Here is a 21,103-nt window from a genome sequence, read left to right on the forward strand (position 1 = left end):
ATGTGAGGGGCGCCCAGGGCTTGGCGCGCTGGTCCGGCCTGGCCCTGGCTCGGAGCTGGGCTGCGGGCCGGCGGACTGCTGCTGCCATCTTGTGGTCCTGGGTGAGAAGTGTCTGCTCTACCCTTGGGTTCAGAGGAAGGAGCCCAGTGGGTCCCCTCCTCGTCAGGTGCTGCTAGATGTCCCGGCCCGTCTGAGGCCCAGCGGACCCGGCTGTCTGCAGCCACACTGTGAGGCACCGCCATGATGGCACCCACCTGCTCCTGCACTGGGAAGGGGGTTGGAGACCGAGGGGGGGGGGGGAGGGGAGGGAGGGCGTGGTGCCTGGCTCCTGGTCAGACAGAACTGGAAGCTGAACTGGGGGAAAGATGGGTTTCCTCCGCAGGAAAGGCCTTGGACTCCAGAGTGGCAAGGAGGTTGATTCTCCCAATGAGGGCTTCCCCGAGAAGAGGGTCCCTGGCCACTTGGAGCTGGGGGTGCGGGGAGGGGGGAGGGGAGGATTTAAAGGAGGCCTGTTATCCTCCCTCAGAGTAACATGTGCACCGCACATGCGTGCACACACACATACACACGCACAAACGCACGCACACACTGTAGGAGGAACATAGGAACACCAGGGAGGATGCAGTGAAGCCCCCGCCATGGGAGCTGCAGGGGAGGGGGTGGCGGGGTGGAGATGAGGGCTCCGCCTCCCTCCCACGCTCTCCCACCTCCAGAAGCACCTGCCCCCGCTCCAGCCCAGGGATGCCAGTCAGAATTGTCACCGCCTGGCCCAGGCACCCACCTGCTGGGCAGCAGCTAATTACCGACGAGCATGATATAGTTTAATATTTTAACAGGAAGAGCGGCACTGAGATCAGAAAGCCAGCTCAGACTCAGGGGCTCCTGGGAGAGCCTGGCCGGGCCTCTCTGGGACATCCCCAGGGGGTGGGGGGGTCCAGGTGAGGCGGGGGAGGAGCAGGGCCCGCCGGCCCCAGCCCCAGAGGGTCAGGGTGAGCCACGGCAGACACGCTCGGGGCGCCCGCCGGGCCCGGGTCTCCACTCACCACGGAGAAGTTGTGGGGGCCGCAGGGCCCCCCACAGTAGGAGCAATAGAGCAGCATGTCCTCCAGCCGGTGGCAGGAGCGGTTGTAGAAGCGGTGCAGGTTAAAAGGCTCCCCAGAGAAGGCCTCAGGCCCCGGGGGCGCCAGGGGCACCCCGGGGTCGTCGCTCTCGTCCATGCCCAGCATCGGGGCCAGGTAGAGCAGGTCGGGGTAGCTGAGCTGGGACAGCCGCACGGCGTTGGTGTTGCAGAGGGTGACGGCCGGGAAGGCCAGCTCCGAGGAGGCCACCTCGTCCAGCAGAGTCACGTGAGGGTAGCTGAGGTAATAGGCCACTCGGTCCCCTACCTGGCACAGGAAGGCCCCCAGCGCCAGGACAAAGGCCACTGCCCACAGGGCCTGCCGCGGCCCCGGGCCCCCTTCCACAAATATGCGGTTGGCGCCGTGGAGGGTGCAGCTGCTGGCGAAGGCCACCAAGTCCTCGGGCAAACCCCCCTCCCTGGCCTCCCTACTGGGTGCCTCCTCTTCCTTCTCTTCCTCCTCCTCTTCTGACTCTGAGCTGTCCCGCTGCTGCTGCTGCTGCTGCTGGGGACCCTGAGCATCCCCCAAGGGCCCGGGGGCCTCCTTCCCAGAGGAGAACGACACAGAGCAGAAGATCTGGATTGGCATCTTCACCAGGGGCTTCCTGGCTCCAGGGGGTTGGCAGGAGAAAGGTGAGGGAGAGGCGGTCCCCGGCAGGGTCTGGCAGGGCCAGCCACCGGCCCTCCGGCCAGGTCTCCGCCGAGGGCTGGCCCCAGCCGCGACCTTCCTCATCGGGCCCGTGTGGCAGTGTGGCCGAGCTGGGCGGGGCGTGGAGCGAGGACCGGCCTGCCCTGCCGGGAGGGCGGGTGTCTGGGCTCATGAATAATTGAAGGCAGAGTGAAAGGGCGGCTGATGGAGGGGAGGGGACCTGGCGCGCCCCCCCCCCCTTTTTTTTTTATCAGCAGCTCCAGCAGGAAGGAGAGGGTTGAAGACAGAATGGAAATTTGGAAAATCCTAGGGGCTTCTGGTAGCCACCTCTCCAGGTGAGACGGGACCTAGATAGTCCCTTGCTCTTTCTGCCAAGCCAGCAAAAGTCCCTGCACACACACACACACACACACACACACATACACACACTTTCAAGCTCCCTCTTGTCCTCCAATCTGTTCCTCAGCCTTCCCCTCAGCCTTCCCATCCCAATCCAGGGCCCTCTCCCTCATCTCCTCCTCTGTCCAGCCAGGCCTCTGGCATATCTGAGCCCCCACACTCTCTTGGCAGTCTCTCAGACCTCTAATCCCCCCTGGCCCCTGACTCACATCCCCCCAATTATTTTGTTGACTCCCCAATTCTCCCAATACACCATTCTACCCCCGTTCTCTTCTCCTTATTCCTTTGGAGTCTCCGTTTCCCTTCAATCACTGTCCTGACCCCAATTTACTTTCAGTTATTTCCTGAACCCCTAATTCTCCTGCAAGCACCCTCCCTCGACTCCCAATTTCCCTCCAGCCAGTCCCTGACCCCGTTTCTCCTCCGCTCAGTCCCCTCACCCACCTCTGCTTCAGGTCAGCACCCTCCCCTCCCCGCTGCTGAGCTGGGCTTAGGTCACTTTCCCCTCTTCCGTTCCCTCTGTGGCTTGGGGGGCAGCCCAGGTTCCATTAGCACAGGTCCCTCCGTGACCACAGACTCATTTATGGCCAGTTCCCAGCACGAGGGGGAGGGACCCCAGCTCTCGCAGCTGAAAAGCTTCCTAATGGATCAGCCCTCCCCCTCCCGGCAGCCCACCGCCCCTCAGCCCAGGAGAGGAGTTCTAGGAATTCTCCTCTGGTGGGGGGAGAAACTGAGGTCAGAGCCGAGACGGGGTCCTGGATCAGGTGGGGCATGTTGGGAACCAAGCTGGGTAACCCCCAAACCCCTCAGCCTCACAGGCACCCCCAGCCTCTCTGTCTCTGAGGGCCCCGTTGTCCCCAATTTCTCATTCCCTTCCCCCAGGCCCCCGGCCCCTCTGTGGGCTCTGATTACTCAGGGCCACTGGTTGAGGAACTTGAGCCACCAGCCAAGTCTCCAGGGCCTAGAAGGTGACCTGAGGAAGGGAGGGAGGGAGGTGACGCACATTAACCCTTCCTCTGCAGGCCGGGGGGAGGAGCCCTGGGGGTCGGACAGGACTGACTGCTCCTTAACGGCCCCACAGCCCCAGGCCTCGTTCCCTTCCCTCCCCTCCCCTGTCCCCTCCTTCCCAGCTCCCACACGTCTCCCTTTGCTCCCTCCTCCCTCCCTCCTCCGTTTGCACGCAGAGACCCCGGAGTGTGCTGGCTGTGGAAGGCAGGGTGCCAAGCCCCAGCAGAGCTGACTGATGTGGGACCTTTAGCCTCGGCTTCGCTGCCAGGGACACAGAGGCCCCAGAGAAGAGCAGCCTGAGATCTGGCCCCTCTCCATCCTGAGGCCACTGCCCTCAGACTGGCCTCCTCCTCTTTGCCCAAACAACAGCCCTTCAATGGTCTCCTCCCCACCCCCATCCCTGCCCCTGCCGTGTCTCCCCATTTTCAGTCCGTGCTATGTAGCTGTGACCATTCTCCTGCTTAAAGAACTTCTCTCATCGCTTAGTGCCTCTTGGTAAAAGTCAACCCCACCCCACAGGCCTTTGCAATTTACCTTCCATCCTCCCCACCCCTTCACCCCAGTGCATCGTCCAGCCACCACACCCTTCCCCCATTCTGCAGTCACACCAGGCTTATCCTTAGTTCCATGCCTTCTCTGGACTCCATCTGAAGCACTACTCATATTTCAAGACCCTACTCATAAGTCACCTCCTCCCCGCAGCCTTCCCTGACTCCACAGGGCACAGTCCGTGCCCACCAGGGAACAGACTAGACGGCACGTTTTGCTCAAGGCCCTTCAGACAGGATAGTAAACAGCATGCTCACAGGGGCTATGGGCATGAAAGAGCAGGACCCAAGGGCCAAGTGGAGAAACAGGAACCAGGAAAGACGGGGAACACGCTGGGCAGCCAGAGAGGGACTTGGGGTGTCCTCAGGCTGGGTGTGAGAGGTGGGCTCCAGCCTTGGGCTGGAGAAGGGGCAGCCTAGGTTGAGGCTTGGCTAGCCCTATGTTCCACACCCACTAGAGGGCAGTGTCTCCGCCTTCAGATGTCCTGGCAGGGGAAGTAGATTGGACTTCCAAAAGAAGGAAACTAAGGCAGGGGGAGCTTCCAGCGTGGAGGCCTCACTCGGGAGAAGGGCACGCACACATGGCTGGACAGTCTTCCCCACTACAAAGACCCAGTGTGCACACCCACACACTTCTACACATAGACACACAGCCCTCTTACGGACAACAAAATGTAACACACACCCTAGCTGCTCTTCCTTGTCCATCTTCTAACTTCCTCTCCGATCTCAGCTCGTTCCAGCAGACAAATCCAAATGTCTCATAATAATGGGAGGGGAGGCAAGCAGCACACACAGACCCCCAAGCACACACAGAGGGCCCAGGGAGGGGGCCAGGCAGACACACAGGCAGAGCAGCACTCATTCTGAGTGCTCTGTCCACCGAGGCGGCCCTTCCCCAGGCCGCTCCCACGCCGGGCTCTCTTCAGCTGTGAGCCCTCCCTCAGCGGGTGCTGCCTCTCCCTACATCTCTCTGAACTCCAACCACCCCTCACATCTGTGGAACGTTTCATGCTTTTGAAACGATAGCTCCCAGGATCCTTAAACAACCCAGTGAAACAAGCAGGTTGAGCGACTTCACCCCCATTTGACAAATGAGGAAACTGAGGCATAGTGACCTCTTCCAGACTCATGGAGAGCAAGTAGAGGGCTTGAGACTATAATTAAGTTCTTCTTCTCCAAATCCCTTTCTTCTCTGTCCTTTCATTTACCCACCATATACTTCCTGAGGGTCGTGTGCTGAGGACACAGGGAGAGCAGATAAAGGACCGGGATTCTGCCGTCAATGAGCTTACTGTCTAACGGGGGAGGCCGACATGAGTTTTTTTAAATCACAAAAATGAATATGAATGAAAAGCTATGATAAGTTATGAAAAACTGGTATTATGAGGGTGAATGATAAGGAATCTGACCCAGACAGGTAATCAAGAAAGGTCTCTCTGAAGAAGTGATGTTTGAATTGCAATCTAAAGAATAAGAAGGAATGTCTGGCTAGTGTTGCTCAGTGGTTGAGCATCAATCTATGAATGAGGAGGTCATGGGTTTGATTCCAGGTGAGGGCACATACCCAGGCGTGTGCAGGAGGCAGCCGGTCAATGACTTTCTCTCATCATTGATGTTTCTCTCTCCCTCTCACTTTCTGTCTCTGAAATCAATTTTTAAAAATTTTATTTTAGCCAAAACCGGTTTGGCTCAGTGGATAGAGCATCGGCCTGTGGACTGAAAGGTCCCAGGTTCAATTCCAGTTAAGGGCATGCACCTTGGTTGTGGGCACATCCCCAGGAGGGGGTGTGCAAGAGGCAACTGATCGATGTTCCTCTCTCATCGATGTTTCTAACTCTCTATCCCTCTCTCTTCCTCTCTGGTAAAAAAAAAAATCAATAAAACACATTTAAAAATCTCATTTTAAAAAACAAAATGTGGTATATTTGTATGATGAGATACTACACAGCACTGAAAAAGAACTACTACAACACACAGCAATGACGCTGAATGTCACAGACACAATTATAAAGGGGTGGGGGACAGACATAAGAGGGAATACACTGTATAAGTTCAAGACCAGGTGACAGTCTCTATACTGACAGCAGTGAGAATAAAGGTTAGTTTTTATGCAGCAGCATTGACTAGGGAAGGGTCTGGAGGAACTTCCTGGAGTGCTGGAATGTCTTACACGTTTAAACCAATGTATTGTAAATACACACCAATGAAATATATAAAATATTACACTGTAAGATACAGCAACAACAAAAAATACTAATGAAAAATTCATCGTTCTACCGTTAAATCATACCACCTCGTGATTTTAAAGAAGAGGAAGGCTTGGGGCTGAGACCTGAGTGGTGCCAACCTTTAATGGTCCAACAGGAGAATGAACTGGCAGAGAGACAGGAGTGGCTAGGCAAAGGAGGAAGCTGAGACAGTACGGTTGTCTGGAAAGAGAATAGTTGGAAAAAAAAAAAAAAAAGAGGTGATGGTCAACCTTTTTGAGTGTTATTGAGAGATCAAGGATTTAAAAAAATGTTTGCGGGGATTTGGCAACATGAGGGTCACTTAGCGAGAACCATTTGGGTGAAGTGCTGGGGCAGGAGGGAGGCAGCCTGGAGTGGGTTGGAGAGTGAGTTAGAGACGAAAAAATGAAGACAGCGGAATGCATACATCACTTTTAAGAATGTTGCCTGTGAAAGGAAGCAGAGACATAGCGTGTGTGGGAGTTAGAAGGGGCTGTGGAGTGCAGACATCTGTATTTTGGTTTTTATCTTAACCTTACAGCCTGACGTACAGTAAGTGCTCAGTAAACGTTGGTGTCATAGCGATATAATTCAAGATGGGAGAATCAATCGTAAGCATGTTTCACTGTCAATGGGGAGGTTCCCCGGAGAGGGAGAGCCTGGCTGGAGAGGAGGAGAGCAGAGGGAAAGAGCGGGTGGAGAGTTCAGCCTAGATAAGACGGATGCTCCCCTCGGGGGCTGGTTCCCAGAGAGAGCAGGAGACCTTGTCAGAGGCTTCCATCATCTCGGTGAAGCGGGAGCCAAGGTCATCCGCTGGAGGTGAGAGGGGGCAGGAAGGTGGCTATTTGAGAAGCGTCTAGAAGTTTGCAGTAATCACTGGGGAGAGCAGGTTGACCAGGAAAACGCAGGGGGTTGCCAGGCAGTGCTGCAGCCCATTTGAGGGTGTTGGTCATGAACACACTGCGCTTCCAAGCTGGTCTCTGTGTGACTTCCTCCTGGAGCTGCCTGAGGAGAGCAGCGGTGGGCTCCTCTAAGGCTGGACTTGGTCAAAGGGAGCAGGGGAAAGGCAGAGGAATCAAAAGACTTGGTGTGCTCGCCCAGCTGGGTGTAGCTCAGCGGTTGAGCGTCAACCCAGGAACCAAGAGGTCACCAGTTCGATTCCCGGTCAGGGCACATGCCCAGGTTGTGGGCTCGATCTGCAGTGAGAGACGTGCAGGAGGCGGCCAATCAATGATTCTCTCTCATCATTGATGTTTCTATCTCTTTCTCCCTCTCCCTTCCTCTTTAAAATCAATAATTATATATATATATATATATTTGGTGTGCTCAACTTGAGGCCAGAGGCACTGCACAGCTTCTCCCCAGAGGGGGCACAGCAGAGTTGCCTAGAGCACTCTTCACCACACACCACCCTCTCACACACAAAGAACCTGGACTTAGAAGATCTGAAGTCAAGGCCCTACTCTGTCATCTACTGGCTGCATGACCTGGAGCAAGCACCGAATACCTCGGAGCCTCAGTTTCCTCATCTTTCAAAGGAAGGGATTAAAATGTTCCTGCCTCCCAGCTTTATGAGGGTCGCATGAGCTAAAATTTCATTGCAACGTGAGACGGGAAGAGATGATTAATTTTGCTGATATGTGCTCTGCATGCAACCAGAGGTTTTCCACACACAAGCTCCCTCCCACAGCCACACAAAGTGAGCTGCATGCCTCCACACATACCCACTTCACACTAATCTACAGCCATAGTCTCCCACTCAGTCATGCACACTGAGGGGCACATGTGTGCTTGCACACTTGGGGCACACAGGCGGGGGGCCTGAGTTGGCTGCTGTCCATGGTCAAAGCCACTGCAGCAGTCTCTCCCCTGGGGACGTTCCCAGGCTGGCACGATGATGTGACACACCAATTGGACACACACACACACACACACACGCACGCACGCACATGCACATGCACACGCACACACACGCAGCTACACAGCCCAACCTCCCAGGCCCCAGGCCTGTCAGAGGCATTGAGAGGACGCAGAAGAGAGGGGCGGAAAGGATTTTCTTTCCAAGAACTCTGGAGTTCAGAGAAATCACAAGTTGCCCTCCCTCTGCCTTGGGACTGCCTGGGGTAGCAGTCTCTGTCTTGTAGTTCGTTAAGGGAACTTGCCCTCAAGGTGAATACACAGTAGTTTCATTCTCATTTAAAATTTTTCCCTGAGGAAGAGGTCTGTTCCATGTGCCCAAGACAGTCGGTGCCGCACATCCGTTCTCCATGGCGGCGTGGGCTCAGCCAGCGTCCGAAGGCTGCAGGAGGGGCTGCCCCTCGGCAAAGAATAACTTCACAGTCTGCAGGGGATCGGCCCCAGCAGCTCCGAAACGGAGCCTATGAAACTATTCCCAAAGCATAGCCCAGGAATGCCAATACCCGGCCTCACCCTCCGCCCAAACTAGGTACCACGTCTCATTCTTGCAGTCTGCTTCCCAGTTTGCCTCCCAGAATCCCAGGCAAAGGTCCTGACCGGAAGGCTCTCACTCAGAGGGCAGAGGCTCCTGGAGCAGCCACCTCAGACACACAGCGAGGGAAGGCTTGTGCCTAAGGGGCCGGCAAAGGCGAGAATGACCCTTGCTGGGGAGGACTGGGCTGGCCACGAGCTGGGCTGGCGTGGGGAGAAGCCACGTGTTCTGACCTGGAGTTTCTCCATAGCTGAGCTGGGCTGGGAGAGTGAAGGACGCCACCTCGATGTCGAGGAGCCTTGCGTTACTCCTTGTTCCCAAGGCTTCTGTCAGTGCTGCCCACCGCTCAGCTCTGAGCCTGCCCTGGCACGGCCCTTCCCTCTAAGCTCCCTGAGGGCAGGGCCAGGCTCTGCCTGTTCACCACCCAGCTTCAGCCTGGCACTCAGAAGGGGCTCTGCCACAAGAATAAATCAGGTGGAGACGGACACACCTCCTGCCTAATATCCAGCCTCCCTCACCAGCCCCCAGAATTAGAACTGTCTTCCACAAAGTTGAATCATGCTCAGAAGCAACTGCCACCCGCCACAGAACCGTTGCCCTCACCGGGATCCCCGGACTCGCACCTGGGGCCTCAGGGCCACACCTTGCAGTCGCCCAGAGGCTGGGGCAGGAGAAAGGAGCTGGGAGGTGCGGCTCCCCGCCCCCTTCCTGCTCTGCCCCCAGAGGCACTCAGTAACGCACATCAATTCCCTATTACTTTAGCCAGAGCCAGGAGATCAATTATCTTGGAGCAGCCTCTTAGCTGACAATAGTCTGGGAGAGGGGTGGAGTCAGAAATGCTAGGGGAGGGTAGAGGTGAGAGAGGAAACTAAATCAGCCAAGGGGATGTGTAAATGTAGGGAGAGAGAGAGAGAGAGAGAGAGAGAGAGAGAGAGAGAGAGAGAGAGAGAGAGAGAAAGACCCTCCAATCTAGGGTCCCTGGATTCTTGCAACTGGCTGTACTCTCTCTTCTCAGGGAGGAAGGAGCCAAGGGGAGGATAAGGGGAGGATAAGGCTGGAGGAAGTTCCAAGAACCTCTAGGTCCGGAGTGCCTCTCCTCCGAAGTTAACCTCTCCGTTCCAGGCTCTCCTCTCCCTCTGCAATCCGTGCATGAGCCCCTTTCACCATAAAGACCACCAGGCCTCCAGGTGGAGTTGCCCACGGCACCCCCTTTCTCTGTGTGTGTGGCAGCCTTCCCCCTCGGCAGCCCCTCCACTCCCTACCTAGCTGGAGGGAGAGACCCAGGTAGTGAGGGTGGGCCCTCCCCAGACTCCTGGTCTGTCTGCGCTGCTGAGGGCTGGGGGTGTGAGTGTGAGGGGTATGGCGAAGGGGCAGAGCCAACCCTGGGGATAAGGTAGCTCCCTGCTAGTCCTGGCTCTCCCTGGGCCCTGTGATCCAGCTCTGCTTGCTGGGAGAGGACTTCTCCCTCCCCTCTGGGTCCCCAAATCACCCACCTCCACCCCCCCTTGTACCAGCATCTCACCCCCATAGGTGCTCCAGGGCATTCCTGTCCTCCAGAACCCTGGGGATTTCTGTGAACATCCTCTTCTGTCCACCTCTCCTCTCGGGGATTCCTGCCTCTTCCAGAGTCCTGGGGACCCCTCAGGGACCCCTCATGGATTCCAGTCCCTCCTGAGGGAGCATACTATCCCCCTAGGATTTCCAGTCTCTGCCCTCCCTTTCCTTCTATTCTAAGGTTCAGCAATGAATTCCGTTTCTCTCCCCCAGGCAGAGGCTCTGGGTCTCAGCTGGCGAAGGGGGTGGCATAGGGCAGACTGGGCAACCATCTGCCAGCCCCCTCCCCTCGGTGCTGTTCAGCATTCCAGCCACATTGCCGCTCCCAATGCCAGGGACAGATAAGGTGCAGCTGGAGGCTGGCACCAGCTGCGACTGTGCTCACTCCCTCAGCCCAACCCAGACACTGCCAGACAGCTGCGCCCCCAGACCTCCTCCAGGGGACCCCTGCCTTGCCTTGGCCTTGGTGGCATCAAGGTGGGGTGGGAGAGAGGAGCCCTTGTTGCCCTGGCAACCAAGCACCCCACCACTAAGGGAGGAGGTGGCCAGGGCAGAGTCCTGTGGGCGGGCCTCTGGTTGCTCTTTTGGTGGCTCAGGAGAGAGCTCCTGAGGCCCACCCAGCTGCTGGGGATGTCTCCCCACAGCCCTCTGCCCTTCAGTCTCAGAGCTTCCAGCCTGTTCCTCCCGATTTAGCCCATGTTTCCCATTGTCACCCCACTCCCCCAAGCGGACTCAGCGCAGCGGGGGATGGACCTGCCAAACACTCTGTGACCACCAGTCTGTCCCCGGAGGTTGAGCTAGGATGTTTGAGAGTATGCCTTCCCATGGCCCCCGAACAGACACATCCTCACAGACCCTCACACAGTCCCTCACAGACCCTCACAGACCCTCACACAGTCCCTCACACACCCTCACAGACCCTCGCAGACCCTAACACAGTCCCTCACACACCCTCACAGACCCTCACACAGTCCCTCACAGACCCTCACAGACCCTCACACAGTCCCTCACACACCCTCACAGACCCTCACACACACCCTCACACACACCCTCACACAGCCTCACAGTCCCTCACACACCCTCACAGACCCTCACAGACCCTCACACAGTCCCTCACAGACCCTCACAGACCCTCACACAGTCCCTCACACACCCTCACAGACCCTCACACACACCCTCACACACACCCTCACAGACCCTCACACAGTCCCTCACAGACCCTCACAGACCCTCACACAGTCCCTCACAGACCCTCACAGACCCTCACACACACCCTCACACACACCCTCACACAGTCCCTCACACACCCTCACAGACCCTCACACACACCCTCACAGACCCTCACACAGTCCCTCACACACCCTCACAGACCCTCACACACACCCTTACAGACCCTCACAGACCCTCACACACCCTCACACAGTCCCTCAAAGACCCTCACACACCCTCACACACCCTCACACACACCCTCACAGACCCTCACACACACCCTCAAAGATCCTCACAGACCCTCACAGACACTCACACACACCCTCACAGACCCTCACACACACCCTCACAGATACTCACACACACCCTCACACAGTCCCTCACAGACCCTCACACACACCCTCACAGATACTCACACACACACTCACACAGTCCCTCACAGACCCTCACACACACCCTCACACAGTCCCTCACAGACCCTCACACAGTCCCTCACAGACCCTCACACACACCCTCACACACCTTCACACACACCTTCACAGATACTCACACACACCCTCACACAGTCCCTCACAGACCCTCACACAGTCCCTCACAGACCCTCACACACACCCTCACACACCTTCACACACACCTTCACAGATACTCACACACACCCTCACACAGTCCCTCACAGACCCTCACACACACCCTCACACAGTCCCTCACACACCCTCACAGTCCCTCACACACACCCTCACAGACCCTCACACAGCCCCCCACACACCCTCACACAGCCCCTCACAGACCTTCACACAGTCCCTCACAGACCCTCACACAGTCCCTCACAGACCCTCACACACACCCTCACACACCTTCACACACACCTTCACAGATACTCACACACACCCTCACACACCCTCACAGACCCTCACACACACCCTCACAGATACTCACACACACCCTCCCACACCCTCACAGACCCTCACATACACCCTCACAGACCCTCACACACACCCTCACACACCCTCAGACACAGTCACACAGACCCTCACACAGCCTCACACACACACACCCTCACATACAACCTCTTACAGGTTGGATGAGGGTTACCCTTTGAAACCTGCAAAGGAGTTCACCTGGTTTCCATGCACACTGTACTTTGCAGACACTGTGAGCCAGGGCTTGGACCCTCCAGTTAAGAATCTCTGCTCTTGGGGCAGGGGGCATATCTAGGGATGGGTTTGGGATGGGAATGGGGGAATAAGGATAATTATGTGAGACCATAATATATATATATATATATATATATATATATATATATATATATATATATATATATAAAATTTTAAAAAAAGAAAGAAAAAAATCTCCGCTCTTGAGGTGGTAGAGGTGTCTCCCCTAAGCTCTAACCCGATACAGATGTTTTCTGTCAGTGTCACATCGGCCTAGTGGGTAGATACACCCCTTTTGGTCTGGCAGGGGCTGGCAAGGATGAAAAGGCAGCTGTTCACTATGAGACCAGGAGAGAAGGGAGAAGGTAGAGTCCTGGCTAGTGTTGTTCAGTGGTTAGAACAACAGCCTGCACACCCACAGAGGAGTCCAGGGTTTGATTCCCTGTCAAAGGCGCATACCTGGGTTGCACATTTGATCCCTGGCACCAGTAGGAACACGTGTGGGAGGTAACCAATCTATGTCTCTTTCTCTCTCTCATCGATGTTTCTCTTTCTCCCCCTCCCTCCTTCCTTTCCACTTTCTCTAATGAGGACTAACAAAGAGAAGGAAAGAGAGACAAACAGAGTGAGAGAGTGGAGCAGAGCATCAGGCCAGGAGGGTCTGCATCCCTTAGAACCAGGGAGCTGGAGGAGTGCCAGACCCGCTCCACCAGGGAGATGTCAGACATGGACTCACAACATGGGTCCCCTCCATTAGGCGCACCCCCATGGGCAGACGGGGTGGAGTTCCTGACATGGAAAGGATCCGGCAGTGGGGTCAACCAGAGAGGGTAGAAGAAGGGGCTGAGGGGTTTGGGTTCAGCCAGATTAAGGGTCAGGTCTTCTTTGATAAGGGCTCAGAAACAGCAAACACCTGGTCTTGCCTGACAACCCAGACCAAGAAGTGCCTACAAGCTCCTGGCCTCTATCTCTTTCCCAGCAAAAGGAAGAACTCGGATTACTCCAGGATTTTCTGAACCAGGCATATCTCCATCTGATAATTAGAATTGTCCCCTCAGACAAAATAGAATGATCACATTTCAGAAATTTCATTTCCATAAACCAAAACATGCCTTAGCATCACCACTTGGAATCTTTCTGGACATGAGAAATGAATGGAGCAATGGAACGCTCTCTATGGACCATCTGTACCCTCATCTTATACCTTAGCACCTTCCCTCCCTCCCCCAGCACACAAGCCATCCACAGAGGGGTGGTGTTCTCATTCTTGGTGCTCCCTTCTGCTGGTGTGCTGGGAGCAAGGCTTCGGCTTTCACCTTCACCTTCGCCAACAGCTCTGTTCTCTTGGGAGCACAGTGAGCCTGGAGCCCTGAGGGGAAGGCTCCGGGGAAGCCAGGACTCCCCTGTTTTGAGGAAGGGAAGGAGGGAAGAGTGGTTCTTGCCTCACATTAAGCTCCCCATCAGCTTGCCTCAGCAAATCGTGTGATCCTGTAACTTTTGTCTGGCAGGACAACAAGGGCTCGTAAAACCAGCCTGTAGAGCGGGGCTTTAAACGATTGGGAAGGCCGCCTGGTGGGTGTGGCTCAGTACCGAGCATTGACCCAGGCTCCGGAGGACTCCGATTGGACTCCGGGTTAGGACACAGGCCTGCAGTGCAGGGCCAATTGCCCTGTCTCTGGAAGGGGGCTGCAGGAGGCAGCCTATCGACAGATCGATGTTCTCTCTCTCTCTCTTCCTTTTTCTCTAAAATAAAAAAAACCCACATATTTTTTTTTAAAAAAACTTAATTTAATTAAAAAATTGGGAAGTCTTGTGTAACCTCAGCAAGAAAAAACAAGCACGACCTTTCTACAGGCTCAACCTTTCTACACAAACAAATGCGGTTCATGCTCCCATATCGCTGGGAGGAAGCAAGCAAGGAGGGAAGAGAACGGGCAGGGAGAGAGGGAGGTTCTGAGAGTGGAGAAGTGGGGGCCGGCATGGAGAGCAAGGGGCTCCTAGGGGAGGCTGGGTTTTCAAAGGGCAGTGGCCAGAATTGGAAGTAGATACGCTGGCTCCAGGGTCAGCAGTGTTAACAAAAAGAGCGCACTGCATTGGGACTTACGGAGACACGTTCTAATCCTGAATCTGTAACTAACCAGCTCACTCTCCCTCTCAGTTTGTGCATTCATAAAACAGAGATAATATGGCTGTTTGTCCGGGGATAATATGGCAGGGGTCTAGAAAGCATTCTGAAGGAGTCCCAGCACCGCCCTCTCATTCAGTGTTATTTTTCAGACACGGCTCCGGGCCCTCTGGTCCCTTTCCAGCCTCTTTCTGGTGCTATGCCCTCAGGAACCTGTATGACTTGCTTAGCATCACCCGGGACAGAGAGTGCCCCTAACCCTCTCTGGGATGCTGGCTCTAAGGCAGCCCACCCATGGGGCATCTCCATTCTAAGAAGCAAAGGAAGCTTGCTGTGCAGCCATGACTGGGTAGCCCAAACATCTCTCCTTCCTCAGACCGTGTGGCTCTGTGGCTCTTGGTGGCAAGGGGGTAACCCAACTGGACAGTGCACGTCCAGTGTATGTGGAGTGTGTGCGTGTGTGTGTGTGAGTGTGTGAGTGTGTGTGTGTGTGTGTGTGAGAGAGAGAGAGAGTGTGTGTGTGTGGGGTGACACGGAGAGAATGACCTATCTGGCTATTTAACAGAAAGCTTCCCTTGCTTTTCATGTTTCACAGTGCGTCTCAGACTTGAATTCAAGTCACCCAGGGATCTTGTTAAAATGCAGATTCTGAATCAGGAGGTGGGGTTGGTAAAGTCTGCATTTCTTTCCAGCTCCCAGGGGATCGTCCTCAGCCCCTAGCCCCCAGCGCTGACACCTGTGGCACAGAAGGCGAGCTTGATGGGGTCAAGGCCATGCCAGGCTGTGCGTGTGCCTGTGCGTGTTGTGCGTTGTGGCGCATAATGGACACAAGGCTGAGGCTCCAGCACTCTCTCAGAACAAATGCACCCCATGCTGGACAAAACCCCGCGAGCCCCAGGGACACACAGCGTCCTCTCCCAGCGGAGCCAGCAGGATGACAGGACTGCCTGCTCCCAGTCTCCTCCTCCGGGGCCGGCTGAGCTGACTCACACTCCGCACACTCCACCGCCCCAGGGGACTCACTCACCACCTTGAAGTCTTCCGCGCTGCACACCTCCCCCCGGAACTGGCAGGAGAGCAGCATGTCTCGGATGTCGTGCCCCGCACGGTCATAGAACTCGCGCATGTTGAAGGGCTTGGGCTTGAAGCTGCGGAAGTTGGCCTTGTCCTGCAGTATCTCCAGCTGCTTCTCATCGGCCATCTGCGTGTCCGGTATCTCATACCTGGGGCCCAGGGGCGAGCCGCGCATGGATCAGCATGATTTTCCGTTCCTGCCTCTGTGTGGCCTCCAGTGTCAACCCAACCTCCAGGGGGTGGGGGGAGGGCAGCATCCAGCCCTGTGGGTAGGTCTGGGCACAGGCATAGAAGAGAGCAGGGCGTGTCCAGAGGACCTGCCCCACAGGATCTGAGAAGGCAGAAGGCTCTGTAGTGGCTGCCTGGGGGCTGGGCATCTCAGCACAGCGGTGAGGGTGGGGGGACAGAGAGATCAAAGCTGGAGCCATGGCTTTCATAGTCCCTACCTGTTAAAGATGACCTGTCCCCATCCCCTAAGTGAGAAGATCAAGACATGGCGGCAGGAAGGTGGGGGAAGGGTCACTTCAAAGAGGGTGGTGATGTCTTACAGCCCAGGCCGGGTGGGGGCAGGGCTGGTCTGGACTATGCTGTGATCAGAGATGGGGTGCCCTTAATTGAGTGCTCAGCAGTACCCCGATTCCTTTGCAGTGAGTGGCAGGCTGGATGGGGACGGGAGGCGGAGGTTGTCTGGGTTTCATGGGGTTAGGGACTGGGTGCCTGGGAGCTGGGGTGCATGCAACTCCAGGAGCCGGGCTGGGGGATGGGGGAGAGCCACCCACCTGTTGTTGAGCAGAGCCAGGAGCTCCCCAGCGTGGTACAGGTCATTCTTGGAGACTTGGCTAAAACGGAACTCGTTGAGGTTGCACAGCGTGATGGCAGGGAAGGTGAGCTGGGAGGCAGCCACCTCGTCAAGCTTGGTGACGTGGTGGTAGTTGAAGTAGTACTGCACACGCTCCGTGCACACGCACAGCAGCACAGCCAGCGAGCCCAGGAAGCACAGGGCCCAGAGTGCCCGCTTCAGCGACAGCCGCTCATAGGAGAAGATGTGGGCCAGGCCGTGCAGCGTGGAGCTGCTGGCGAAGGCCTGGATGCTCACCGGCTGGACTCCACCCACCTCTTCCTCCTCAGCCTTCAGTTCCATCCTGGCCCAGGGGATCCTGAGGGGAGGGGAGGGAGGCATTATCCTGGGGTGAAAGTACATAAAGGGTCCCTTCAAAGGCGTGCATCTGAAGTTCCCATCCCCAGAGGTCACAGCAGGCTCCCTGAGGGGCTGGCCCAGAGCTGGCCGGCCCAGGAACATACCCCCAGCAGGGGGTTCCTCCACAGGCAGGGGCTGGGGATCAGCTCAGGCCAGGAGAATGCTCTCCCAGAGAAGCTTCCCAGGCAGGGGAGACAGCAGGCACAGTCATCCGAGGGCGAGAGGGAAGTCCCAGTGTTCCCACAGGCAGGCACCGGAGTTCCCTCCAGATGTGGGGTCACTCTGGGACAGGAATGTCCACCCCATCTTGGAGATGAAGACTCCCTCAGATGGGCTGAACCCGGGTCAGGAGCTCCTGGTCAAGGGTGTCCCCAGGGGTGGCCTCCCCCCACTCCTTCCTGAGCTAACCCCGGGCCGGAAACCCCCCAGGGCGGTGGGTAGCAGTCCAGGCTGAGCGCTCACCTGCAGACGCCTCTAGTTCTCCTAACCCGCAGGCTCTATGTGTGTACGTTTGGGGAGGGGGAGGGCCGCCCGCGGTGGATACATGGGGGGGAGGGTTCCCTAAGACAGCGAGCTGTCCGCGCCCCGGACGCAACACCCCCACTCCTCCAGCCCAGCTTCTCCATGCAGCCAGAGCCCCCATTCGGCCCCCGCCCCCCTCCCCATCCACCACGCCGCCCCGGGAGCTGGGGAAAGCGAGAGGGGAGCAAAGTCCTGGCTTCCTCAGCCAAAGGCAGGGGGATCAGAGACCCACCTTGAGGGGCTTCGGGAACCCGGCGATCCTGGGGTTCGGGGCCGGACGCGGGCTCAGCGCCGAGCCGCGGAGGGGCGCATGGCCCGGGGCGGGAGCCGGCCGCCGCGGCACCGCGCAGAGCCCTGCAGGGAGCGGCCCGCTCGGCCCGGCCCAGCCCGGTCCGCCCGCCCGCGCGCACTCGCTCGCCCGCCCGCCCGCCTTGGCTCCGTCCGCCGGGCTCGGCGCGGTGCGGGGTGCGCGGTGCGCGGTGCTCTCAGCGCCGGGATCTGCAGGGATCCATCGTCTGTCCGGCCGGGAGGCGGCGGAGGAGCGGCGAGGGGGAGGGGAGAGGGCGCGCGTGCGCGCCTACGAGTGTCTGCGAGGGTGTCTCCGCGCTGGGCGCGCGCCAGGCCCCCGGACCTGGGACCGAGACCCGGGGCTCCCGGCCGCCTCGTCCCCTCTTCCCGGCCAGTCCCTTTCTGCGAGGCCCTACGGTGTGTGTGACTGTGTGTGTGTGTGTGTGTGTGTGCGTGGTGTATGTGGTGTGTGGTGTGTGTGTGTGCGCGCGCGCGCGTGCTCGCGGGAGGGAGGGAGGGTGTCTGCCACCAGCGTCCCCCTCCCCGCTCCGTCTCCTTCGGATCGATGCTCCTGCCTCTTGCTGCTGCCTCCTGTGGTGGCACACATGTGCGTGCGCGCGCGCGCGCACACACACACACACACACACACACACACATACACACACACACACATCCCGAGTCACACTTGACTGATTCAAGCACTTGCCGGTGTGGAGACACAGGCACACATCCAGACCAGAGTCACAACACACCGCTCACACCCACACATCCCAGGCCTGACCCGCAGGGCAGGCACTCAGGAGCTTACACATATTCCTCTGTGCCTATCCCCATGTTCATGTGACATGCACACAACATGCACATATATAAACAAACACACAGCTTTGGCCACCCAAGCCCCATCCTTATAGCTTTGGGGAGCATAGTTGCAACCCCTCAATGCCACCTCTAAAGAAGGAGCAGAGAGAAGGAAGGAGACATAGGCAGAGATCAAGGGAATTTGGACCGAAGTCAAGAAACAAGGAGCCGATACCGGTTTGGCTCAATGGATAGAGCGTCGGCTTGGGAACTGAAGGGTCCCGGGTTCGATTCCGGTCAAGGGCATGTACCTTGGTTGCGGGCATATCCCCAGTAGGGGGTGTGCAAGAGGCAGCTGATCGATGAGAGACTCTCTCTCATCGATGTTTCTGACTCTCTATCTCTCTCCCTTCCTCTCTGTACAAAATCAATAAAATATATTAAAACAAGAAACAAAGAAACAGAATAGAGGGGAGTTAAGGAGGGGGGAGGGTTAAGTAGGTGGAGGGTGGACAGGACAAGGAAAGGATGGAAGGGGGAGCTGTACTCGGAGGACAGAGCAGAATCCTGGGGCCCTGAGCCCAGGCCTGGGGCTGCCCCTGTAGCTCTCACATCTTCCTTCTCTCCCTCCCTCTCTCTCTGAGAGGTCTTGAGGGGAGGGGGGCTCCTATCCAATTAACGGAGAAGGAGCAATCAAAGGGAAGTTGTTAATTTGCTGATGCTCATTAGAGGCTCTTAGCACAGAAACTGTTGAGGTCTGATGGTGTCAGATGATGAGGAGAGGGTGTGGGGGGCCAGAATTCTATCTCTAGCAGCTCCTTCACTCCACTTGTAGGCTGGCACAGCTCTGGGAGAAAGGAGGTGAGAGGTGTGTTCTCAGGGCTTTAAGGGCCGGGAAAGGGCTGGCACAGGGGATGAGAAGTTGTGAGGGGTTGGGGGCAGGGGGTACATGGGAAGTCAGGGGGAGAGCGGGAGATCCCTAGAGGAACTGTGGGCCTAGGACTGTGGAGGAGGAAGGATGGGATTCACTTCCTAGGGGCCTGGGTTTGGCGCTGCCAGAAGGAAAAGAGGGTTTTGGGTTCTGGTCTTGAGTTGGGGAGCTGTCCAGCAGCACCAGGCGGCCTCAGAGGGCTGTCATGTGCCTGGGCAACCACTGGGTGGCAGCACTCTCACAGATACTTAGAGTCCACCCAGTGAGGCTTCTGGGAGTGGGAATTCCGTTTGGGAGTGCCCCAAACAGGGAGCCAAGGGAGAATTGGACAGTCTGGGTCCTGAATTCTTAGTGTCCTCAGGGGATGAGAGGACCATCTTGAAGCATCTGCAATTCCCTTAGTTCCCCCCCCCTCGCAGGCTAAGTGACTGACATACAGAGCTTCTTGAAATGGCTGCAGATTGCTTCAGTCACCTGGGATGTCACTGAGGGAGCAGCGTGGGTGGAAGCAAGGTGAGGAGGTGAGGTGGAGGCAGGCAAGGACTGATTGAGGCCAACGAGCAGCCTCAGGGGGAGTCCAGGGGAAGAGAAAAGATGTGACTCAGGGAATTTCAGTTTCCAGACCCGGTCCTGCCATTCACTAGCCCAGGGCAGGACCTCTCTGACTCAGTTTCCTCATCTGTAAGATGGGAATAATATTTATTCCACAGGAGTTACTGGGGATTACATGAGATAATGTATAGAAAGTGCATGGCACATTCACTTGAACTTAGTAAATCCTCAAAAAGTAATATTAGCCTTGACGTTTGGGTCCAGTGGTAAACCACCAGTGCAGCTGAATCGTGGCAGCATCTGACAATGGTTCAACCCAGGCTGCACATTTGAGTCAGCTGGGGAGCTTTTTAAAATGCTGATGCTGCCGGGACCGGTTTGGCTCAGTGGATAGAGCGTCCGGCCTGCGGACTGAAAGGTCCCAGGTTTGATTCCGGTCAAGGGCATGTACCTTGGTTGCGGGCACATCCCCAGTAGGGGGTGTGCAAGAGGCAGCTGATCGATGACTCTCTCTCATCGATGTTTCTCTCTATCTCTCTCCCTTCCTCTCTGTGAAAAATCAATAAAAAATTAAAATGCTGATGCTGTGTCCCCACTGGAGACCAATTCAATCAGAATCTGGGGGTGGGGCCCAGATTTATTAACTGTTCAAAACCTTTAATTTACAGCAGCCAGTCTGGAGAAACTGTGATCTTCAGAATCTGTGGGTCTGAATCAAGGCTTCAGCATAATTCTCCAGCCTTCAAAGTTCTTTCTTCTTTTTAATTTGAGAGAGAGAGAGGGAGAGAGAGAGAGAGGTTTGTTTATGCATTCATTGGTTGATTCTTGTATGTACCCTGATCAGATCAAACCCGGAGCCTTGGTATATTGGGATGACTGTCTAACCAACTGAGCTACCTGGGTAGGGCTCAAAGTTCTTTCTTAGGGAAAACCTAGGTCCCTCATGATGTTGTTTCCTCTCCATCTGAGGTGAGGCGAATCCCTGAACGCATTCCCCATCCCTGCCCTATGCATTTCAGCACCCCTCCACTGAGGCATTTCCTGTGTCAAGCCCAGGATTGGCCCTGGGGCCATGGCAAGGAGTGGCATCGTCCCTGCCTTCAAAATTTCCTGGTGTCAAAGGAGAGATGAACATGTTGACCACTGGCTCTAGTGCAAAGGCCAACAGTGAAAATGAGGAATGGGAGAGGGCAGAGGGGCAGAAGGGCGAGCCAGCCTGACGGGTTTGTGGAGCAGAAATGAAGAAGGGGGAGACTGGCTTCAGAAAGACAACACTTGAGAGGCCCAAGGACTGTGA

At 56.5% G+C, this 21,103-nt stretch overlaps 1 protein-coding gene across 5 annotated transcripts in view; it reads right to left on the bottom strand.

Annotated features, from left to right (window-relative positions):
- Positions 1 to 18,000, bottom strand: part of ASIC1 (acid sensing ion channel subunit 1) — a 41,494-nt gene extending 23,494 nt beyond the window's left edge. For 3 of the 5 annotated variants that reach the window (XR_014794464.1, XR_014794465.1, XM_084877414.1), the window contains exon 1: positions 1,044 to 2,189. Coding sequence is in view for 3 of the 5 variants with exons in the window: in XM_084877414.1 (XP_084733540.1) it covers positions 1,044 to 1,850 (807 nt within the window). In the remaining 2 variants the exon portion in view is untranslated. Of the gene's footprint in view, positions 1 to 1,043; positions 2,190 to 8,634; positions 8,723 to 15,470; positions 15,667 to 16,296; positions 16,675 to 17,469 lie in introns of those variants that run through there. The other 2 variants (XM_084877415.1, XM_084877416.1) reach the window with 2 other exon arrangements.
- Between the last annotated feature and the right edge of the window lie 3,103 nt (positions 18,001 to 21,103).

The sequence above is a fragment of the Pipistrellus hanaki genome (genome assembly GCF_964339955.1).
Source record: "Pipistrellus hanaki genome assembly, chromosome: 3".
Lineage (NCBI taxonomy): Eukaryota > Metazoa > Chordata > Mammalia > Chiroptera > Vespertilionidae > Pipistrellus > Pipistrellus hanaki.